The 9,148-nt window shown below is 43.5% G+C and overlaps 1 protein-coding gene across 2 annotated transcripts in view; it reads right to left on the bottom strand.

Moving 5' to 3' along the window:
• Nucleotides 1-9,148, bottom strand: part of CEPT1 (choline/ethanolamine phosphotransferase 1) — a 29,583-nt gene that overhangs the window by 2,012 nt on the left and 18,423 nt on the right. Inside the window, exons 5-8 of one of the 2 annotated variants that reach the window (XM_008634651.2) lie at nt 7,264-7,348; nt 2,457-2,588; nt 1,669-1,827; nt 383-508 (exon numbers count right to left, since the gene is read on the bottom strand). In XM_008634651.2, coding sequence (XP_008632873.1) covers nt 383-508; nt 1,669-1,827; nt 2,457-2,588; nt 7,264-7,348 — 502 coding nt within the window. The remainder of the gene's footprint in view (nt 1-382; nt 509-1,668; nt 1,828-2,456; nt 2,589-7,263; nt 7,349-9,148) is intronic. The other variant, XM_017735520.1, reaches the window with a different exon arrangement.

Genomic DNA, 9,148 nt, shown 5'->3' with positions numbered 1-9,148 from the left:
CGCTCTTCCCCAAGCCTGGAGCATTCCATGGGGCTGCTGTGACCCAAGGACAGGACCTGGCACTTGGCCTGGTTGACCCTCCCACTGCTGGCCTTGGCTACGGATCCAGCCTGTCCAGACCCCTCCAGCAGATGCACATCCCACCCAGCCTGGTGTCCTCTGCAAACTGACTGGGAGGGCCTCGATCCCCTCACCCAGACGGTGCCCAGGACTGTCCCAACCCCAAGCCAGGGACACTGTGACCCTGCTCAGCTCTGCACCAGCTTCAAATCCACCCTGTGATGTTCCTTCTCAGTCCCATCCCCGCCAGGGGACTCAGCTGGGCACAGCCAACACAATGAATTAGTGGCAGAGCTAATTAATAAAATGAGTCTGGACTCACCAGGGCAATCCAGAGGACAATATATTCATCAATAAAGCTGTTAAAATACTGGTCAAGGAACAGCAGTGCTGGGCCTATGAATGCTGTGTCATACAGATACATCTCACTCTTGGTCATATGGGCAACCTGCAGTAAAAAAAAGAGAAGTTTAAGAAATAAACATGTGCCAGCCAAGGCAGAGTGATTTTCAGAATACACAAAGCCACTTTACTGCAAAATATCAAATACTCAAGTGGCAGCAGCAATATTGTTTGAACCACAGAGCTCCACAGCTACAGAGATGCAGGGTTTGCAGAGAATGTAGCACAGGAAAAAAAACTAACATGTTTTCCAGCCCACCTGCTCCTCCTGCCACAAACCAAACAGTGAAATTGAAGCAGACTGGTAAATTTTAAAGCTGAGCCTGGAAACAAAATCTCACAGCTGCTGGAGCTTCAAAAGTCAGGGACACTTGGTGTTCCTCTCTCTCCACCTCTTTTTCTCCCATTCCACAAGGATCACCACCTCTGTCTGGTTACAATTTCATGAACATTTTTGGTGTTCAAGTGTGACCTTCCCACCTCCCTACAGGCACAGAACCCACCCCACACTCCATCCTCACTGCCCAGCACGGCTGGGATGGGACTGAGCACCAAAGCAGGTCTGGTAAGAAAGAAACTTTTCTTCCACTGTGAGCTTAAACTCTTCCTCCGCTGTGAATTTGAACTCTTCCATTGTGAGGTAAGTCCAGCACTGACCCAGCTCACAGCAGCCCAACAGAGCTCTGCAGAACTGGGATGGTATTTCAGGCAGGAGCTGTTTAACCCTCATTCATTGGCACCTCCGCCAATTGTACAAACCTGTTAATGATTTTAACCCCTATTTCCCTCCAATTCTTTAAGTTAAACCCTCAGCAAACCTCAGCAGCTCCATCACCTCCTCTCCTTCTGACAAACCCTCCTCCTCTTTGCATCTGAAGGGGATTCCAGCCACCTCTGTTCCAGCCCAGCTCTTCACACATGTGCACAAATACACTGCAAAAGTGTGAATTAACAGCTGGGGAAGGCGGAGAAACAGCTCTGAGCTGTCCTGGTGCTGCCTGTGCAAGCACAGCATCAACTCCAGGTTTCCACTGCCCTTTCAAACAGAAAAAGGCTCTGCTGCACCTCCAGGCTACTTAAAGCAAAGCACGAGTATCTCTTCAGCACACAAACAAGTGCAAGTTACTCAGTGGAACACACAGAGAGCTCCATCATCTACAAAAAGTTCTCCTGCAACAAGACTTAGGAAAGCTCTGGCACACTCACCACCAGTTTATTTGTGATCTTAGCAGACACAAAGCCAAAAGTCAGAATGTAGAGGCAGGGGTGCCTCTCAAAGAGCTGCACAGCAGATTTCTTGTAGATCATTGCAGCCAAGGCGATCACTGAGCCAATATGGAGAAAAGGTGAGAGGACACTCGTTCCCTACGGCGAGATGAAAGCACGAGGTTAATAAAATGTGCACATTGCAAAGAAACCTCCAAGAGCCCTGCACGTGGTGTGCAATGAGGGGGTAAAAATAAAGTCACATTAGAAACTTCTTTCTGAACGCTGGTAAAAGGAACAAAAAGTGGTGAAACTTGAGCAAGCAGCAGCTGAGAATGTGGTGGAAAATTTCTGGTGCTGGGGAAAAAAATCAGATTTGCAACAGAAGGTGCTTGTGCAGACACCTCCACTTGTTCTTTTACACTGGTAATATGAATAATAGATCTTTTATAAGGATCAAACCCAGAATCTTCTTGAAAATTTTCCTTCTGAATGGATTTTTGCACAGGATTTTTCTATGAACTCTTCAGAGAGGAGTGTATTTGTATAACCTGGGTCTCATTAATTCAAAAACAAATATCAAAGTACAATGAGTACTTTTATTCAAAAATTTTAAAACTCTGACTCCTAAATCTACTATTCTTACACACACAATATTAACTTGTTTTTCCCATGCCAGCAAGGAGTTGAAGGGAAAATATTTCCCAAGGAGGAGGGTTTATGTTAAATACAAGCTGTGGCTGAAGAGCCTCCGTGCTGAGGAGGAACTGGCAGCCCAAGGTACTCACTGCTATAGTGGATCCATTTTTGCCAACTCCACCCGTGAAGATCACACCAAAGTAGTTTGTACAGGAGAATATGGTTCCTGCCACAGTACAGAGAGCTGGGAATATTTTCACCTGAATATTCAGTATTGGAATCTTAATGGAAGAGAGACAAGAAGTTAAAATATGCACAAACTCAAATTTGGGTTAATATTTCAGGTGCACTCAAACACTCCACTTTCCAACACAACGTTTGCTCTTCTTTCTCTGCTATACAGAGATTGACATTCCTACAGAGAAAAATGTATTTTCCAAAAATCCTTCCATGAAGCTTCCCAGAAAGCCAGATATATGTTCAGTTACCAGAGAAGAGACACCAAAAGCAGAGAAATGGACAGAAACCAAGAACTTGCCCTAAATCATCCCAGGGAAGAGAATCATCACCTTTCCTGAAGCTGCAGTCAAGATCAAACTGGGCAGAGCAAGAGCCACTTGGGATGGTCAGAGAAACCCCTTCAGGGACTGGATCTGATCTTCTGGGCAAGGCAAGCAAAGAGATCAGACAAGCCAGATCCGAGTCAGTGACCCAGGAAGGATGAGGTTGCTAAAGAGGGGGAGAACGAGCACAGGCAGTTTCGAAAGTTTCCTCTGTCTTTTAACGGTCATGTTTCAAGCAGAACAGGAAAAACTAGAAATGAAGAAGAAAATAGTCCAAACTAAACCACAGGAAATATGTTATGGATGCAAGGGTTTAGAGATAACTACCCAAAACTTCCCAACTGTATCTATTCAACTGCTAAAAGCTCTTCATTTGGGAGCTGAAGTCGTGGAACTCAACTGAATAAACGCTCAGCTCCCCAGTGAGTCCAGCCAGGAACAGAACTTCAAAGAAGGTCAAGCTGATTCTATTTTTCTTTAATTACACTCTCAGAGTAGCATTCAGAAGATAAATCATGGGATACTATGAACTGGAACGGACCCATCAGGAGCATCCAGTCCAACCCCTGTTCCTACACAGACACCCCAACAATCCCACCCTGTGCCTCAGAGTGTTGTCCAAATGCTCCCAGAGCTTGAAGATCATTCTTGAAGATCCTACGTTTTCCATTCCACTCAACAAGTGAATCTCTTGATCTTTCCAGGGCATGAATAAGAGGCAGAGGAGCTTTAATCCTCCATGCCTTGTTCAGCCCACTCCCCAAACCCTGCCCAGTTTCATGACACTCAAATATATTTCACCCTTGCTAAGGCAAAAAAAAAAAAAAAAAAAAAAAGGCCTTTTCTGCAAGACTGTAGAGAAAGAATAAAGATAAGTAAAGAGAAGGCTTGAATTGCCAGCCTGGAGCAGTACTTGCAATCATTCATTAATGTCAGGAGGCTCAGGACTCAGGTACCTGTGCTGGCCTCTGCCCCAGAACTGATACTTTGGTATTTAAAGAACGGGGTGAGCTGGCTTTTACAAGCCAAAGGAAACAGTAGCAAACTGCATACAGGAGTCCAAGGACATTAAGGCTGACATTTCCCCAAGACAAGAGGAGTTGGCTGTGAAAAACACCCCGTGAACTCCCAACTACCACTGGAACACTGGAGAAGGATGCTCAGGGAAGGAGAGGAGAAGGCCACACTGCTTTAACACCCAGTTTGGCCTCCTTTTGGCCTACACAAGCAGCTGCATCAGTGCAAAACATGTCTGCAGAAAATACTAAGAGAGAAACAGCCACATACAGAAATTTGGCAGAGGAAAGCCAGAGGAGTGGATTAAAAAGTCAGCACCTGCTGAATTTCTCCGTGTACAAAATGGGAGCAGCAAGGCCAAAAGTGGGAAGCAGCAAAATCAAGGAAATAGCAGATTATTTTTATTTTTTCCCTCTGACTAGAGGGAGAGAGGGAAATGTTCCTACAAAGTGGCATTGCAGCCCCTGAATTTTAACTCAGAGGACACTGGAAGACAGCCACAAGGCTTCCTTGTCTGGTATTCCATTTATCACTACAGTCCCTGCAATTATTCTGCCCTTCCTGGTGATTCCAGGGGCTTCATCTGAAGCCACATGCAGGCAGAACTGCCCAAAACCATGTCAGCAATGCAGGGAAGTATCACCAGTCACAGCTTTTGCAGGCAAATCATGTTCTCTGTTAAACCCTCTGAGATTGATTACAGAGGGAAGGCTGCAGTGCCCAGAGAGCTGCTGAATCCAGGTAAATCCTGGGAAAGTAGCATTACAGGCTGGACAGGGCTTGGAGCAACCTGGCCTAGTGGAAGGTGTCTCTGCCCATGGCAGGGGGTGGAACTGAATGAGCTTTAAGGTCCACTCCAAACCAAACCATTCCATGATTCCAGATTCTGTTTGGGAAGAGCCCAGGCATGGCAAGAACCAAGGGCAGCAGGCAACAGACGGAGTCGGCAGCGGTGGCCAGAGCCGGCATTAAAGCAAGTCTGGAATATTTTGCCAGAAAATTACTGCCAGGATTCCAGAGTACATTCCATCAGAGTTTTGTGCAGCACAAATTGGGATTTAAAAAGCAAAATTATGAGGAAATAGGCCAGAGCAGAGCCCAGCTAAGGGCTCGTGGAAGCAGCAGGGAGGAGCATGTAAGGAGACACGGAGCCGCTTCCTCCAGGAACTGCTCCTGCCACCAACCCCACAATCCCAGCTGGGCAACTCAGCCCCTGGAGTCCTTCTCACAGGGCTGGATCCCAGCTGGAGTCTGGAGCTGTCCAGATATCCTGCAGTCACATCTGCCCAAGGAACAACTTCCAGAGGGCCAAACTCCAGCTTCGTGTTCCCAAAGCGTTTGTGCCTTTTCATATTCCAGACCCTGTGGGAGAAAACTTCAGCAATCGCAGCACTTTTCTGCCTTCAAGCAGGAAAATCAACTCCAAATAATCAATGTATTAAACGAGTTACCCTAAGCTTCCTTGCTTTACTTGCATGTCCCAAGTGATTCCAGCTGGGATACTCAGCATCCCACAGGAATCACCCAGCTCCAGGAGCCTGGGGAGCAGCATTTAACAGGCTTTGAAGAGAATTTACACTGCCAGAAAGGAGGGAGCCAGGACAGGCACACATAGTTTCATGGAATAAAGGAAAGGTAATGAAAGCAACAATTGCCAAAATCCACAACTCTGCCTTTTGCCTGTTCAGAGTGTTTTGCTTTTCCCATGAAAAGTGGAATGTTTGAGTACACAACCACATTTACTCCGTATTTCCCCTAGACAGAAGCAAATAAAAAATACCAAGCCACCAATTTTGCAGTCACATCAAGTATTAAAGGATTAGAGAGGGCTGGGTGAGATGGGGTTGTGTGATTTATTTTGCTCTGCAAGCAGTAAATAACATTTATCTCTAAGTGAACACAAAAATCTCACTCATTGAATTAAACAGGATTGTCATGGGAGACCTGATTAAGATTGTTCTCTGGAGAAATGCTCCATTAAACCAACCAAAATAGTTTAGTATTTTTGGGAGCTGCCTTAGGCAAATGCTGCTGCAACCCAGAACTTCTAATAGATGTCAAGATTCTGCTGAAAAGCATTATTGAAAAGGCTGTTATGGAGTTATTTAAGCTATTTAATAACAAGAGACCAATTTCTAAGCTCACATAAACACCACTGAATTGTGCCAGAGGTTGCTGTGGCAGCATTTTTCCCCCTTTACTATTTATTTTTAAAGGAAACTGAGAACATGAATTGAGAAATTCTCTTTGTAACACCGAATATTAAATTATAGCTGCATGGGAATGTTTGCCACACTGGTATTTTTTGAAAACTTAGCACCAATAAAGTGATGTGCAGCCTCATTTTTATTTTCTAATCAGTCCTACCCACCCTCATTCCCTTTAGATGGTATTTACTTTGCAGTTTATATAATTAATTAAGGTCTTTGGGTTTTTAAGCCTGAAAGCACAAGCAGCAAAATCAGGATGGCCACAATTAGCTCATTTGGGATCCTCTCCACATACTGTGGGTTCACTGCTCCCATTACATAGAGCAGATTAAAAATTCATCCATTTGGGGTGAAGCTTTTCAGGGACTTTTGACCATCTCTCAGTGTTATTGAAATCAACATTTCTTTCTCCTTAAGAACTGCATTTATCAAATACACAGAGAAGATCAATAGCCAGGAAGAAAAACTAGGAAAACCTTCCAGGAAATCAATGCTTTGGATTTTATTTCCAGTAAATTTATATATTTTGAATTTATGTATGCACATACATGCTTTTCTGTGCACAATGGCATTTTGATAGCTCAATGTGGCTTCAGTAATACTCACTCTTGTATTATTATTATTATTATCATCATTACCAAACTGTTAGCTGCCATGGCCTGGTGAGCCTATATTATATATAGATATACACACAGATACATATAAAACATCTGCAGCCAGGCTGTGCCAGCAGCTCATTTAATCAGGATCACCTGACAATCGAGGGTTTTCCCCTTGCACAAATCAAGAGTTATCAGCCACATTCAGGCCAAATTGTTTACTGATGGTTCCCAACTGCTCTCTAAGAGCCTCCCCCAAATCCTCATCCCAGTTTAATATTCCTCCACTGTTTGTTGCATGGAATTCATTCAGGTGTTGGCCAGGATTGCAATGTTTGATAGCTTTCCACCTGCATGCAAAAGGTATAAAATAACCTTGTTTTAATGACTTTGGTACAGCCAGAATCCACAGTTCACTCTGCGTGATTTGGACTCAAAAATCTGTTTCCATTTATGAGGAAAAGTGAAACCTTCCTGCAGAAGTGAAACTGTGCCCAGATGTGCAAGAGTCCTTCAGTGACCACAGGATTATTACAAAGCATAAAGTAAGAACATGAGCAAAATTACCAGAGATTGCCAAAAAGGTGGTCCTCCAATCACTGCCAGTAAATGCAGGATTATTATGAAGATTTGTACTTCAGTCACATCAATTCTGATTAGGTACAAAAAGCCAAAAAAAAAGCAAAATTATTCAAAGCAGTTTCAAGTCAGTTATTCGCAAGCTCAGCGGCGCAGCTCTGTCATGCACAACCCCAAAAGGCTGAGGAGAAGAGGAAAAACTCACAAATAATTTAAAAGGCAAAAACGTATTTAGCTTTATTGTTCAAATTCAGAGTGATGTTGTGCTATACTTCTGTTTTACTTCACTGCAATAACAGAAATCCATTTTATCAACAGGAAACATTGGAACTCTTCACTGCCCAGTGGCAGCTGCAGAAATAAATATTCAGTTTTAACCTTGTCCACCAAAAAAAAAGAATTTAGTACAGATGATAAAATTCTAAAAAGATATTTTAAATCCCTATTATAGTCCCTACCCTATTTTAATATGAATATTCTCTGAATAGCATCAAGCTTTGAAAAGAGACAAATCCCTAAAGGGTTGATGGAAATGGTGCAGCGGCAGCAAGAAGAGAAACCACTTCTGGTTCCAGCAGAGCCAGGGTGAGCTGCAGGAAAGAATGGGAGAAAACAGGGAATTTATGGCTTTGTTTTAAAGAGCATGTAAAAGTCTTGGAGGTAGAAAGAGGGAAAAACAGTGTACAATGCATGCCAGAAATAGGAGTGTATAAAAATACAAGTGAAATGAAGAGGATGGACTTGCTGGTGTGATAGATATATGGGGTATATATACACTATACATATTATAAATAGACATACACATTTTATATCTCTCTATCTATGCACATAGATGTATGTTATATATAACATATATATTATAGCCATATAATAGTATCTTGCCCTGAAGTGCTGCATCAAAAATAATCCTTCAAGTCAGTTTGAAACATTTCTGGCTTATTGTTATTTCCAATCAGACACTTCTACCTGGAAGACTCCAAATCACTTCCTGCACACACAGTGCTGTGCTGTGACAAAACCCTGCTGATATCACCTGCACAGGGAAGGAGCATTATGGGGTGGGCTTTCTTCTGTCTGCCTTCAATGAGCTACAGGACCATGGAATTGATTTTAGTATCAGCTCAGTGTTTCTCCACAGTCTTTGTTCCAGTTTGGGAGTGGATCCTCTCATTTGAGGATCTCCAGTCTGGCCAAAAAATATCTTTGTTTCAGCAGCAGAGCCATATGCACAAGAGTTAATTCCAAGGCTGCACCTAAATCCCATGGAAGGCATCCCCCCTGGCAGGGGGTGGACTGAGATGAGTTTTAATCCCAACTCAACCCATTCCACAATTCTTTGCTTTGTCATTTTTGTTTTCACTACACAAACCTGCAGATGGGACACCCAGGAAATAACCTTCGGGCTCCTCCTCTATTCAATTTGCTCAATAACAATCCTGCAAGGCAATCACAACTGGCTGGGGGAAAAACTAACTTCCACTGAGGGAAGAATGTTCTGAAAGATCTCTGTTTTCAGTCCTGATACAAACAAATGCAGTTAATTGAGGTACCTTGCTAGAAAAAAAATCAAAATGGTCAGCAGAGACGCACAAACCAACTGATTTAATGCAAATTGCTTCCTCCCAGCCCTTGGAGTCAGGATGGAAATGTGTTCTCAGTGTGTCCAGCCAAGGAAGGGCTGGAACAGCTCCATTCCAGGAGCACAGGAACACGTTTTAGCCCATTTCACTACTTCTGTCAATCACCTAAAGAACAGAAAGAAACGGAAAAAGTTCACAGAAACAGTGACTAATAACTCATGGAGGTGAGTCCAATTTACAGCTTCCCTTGGGCAGGAAACCAGGTTTCTTTTGGCAGCAGGAATCTTAAGGCC

This window comes from Corvus brachyrhynchos, unplaced genomic scaffold (assembly GCF_000691975.1).
Source record: "Corvus brachyrhynchos isolate BGI_N302 unplaced genomic scaffold, ASM69197v1 scaffold555, whole genome shotgun sequence".
In the NCBI taxonomy this organism is placed as follows: domain Eukaryota; kingdom Metazoa; phylum Chordata; class Aves; order Passeriformes; family Corvidae; genus Corvus; species Corvus brachyrhynchos.
The sequence above is the reverse complement of the archived record's forward strand: the minus strand, read 5'-3'. Positions and strand labels throughout refer to the sequence as shown.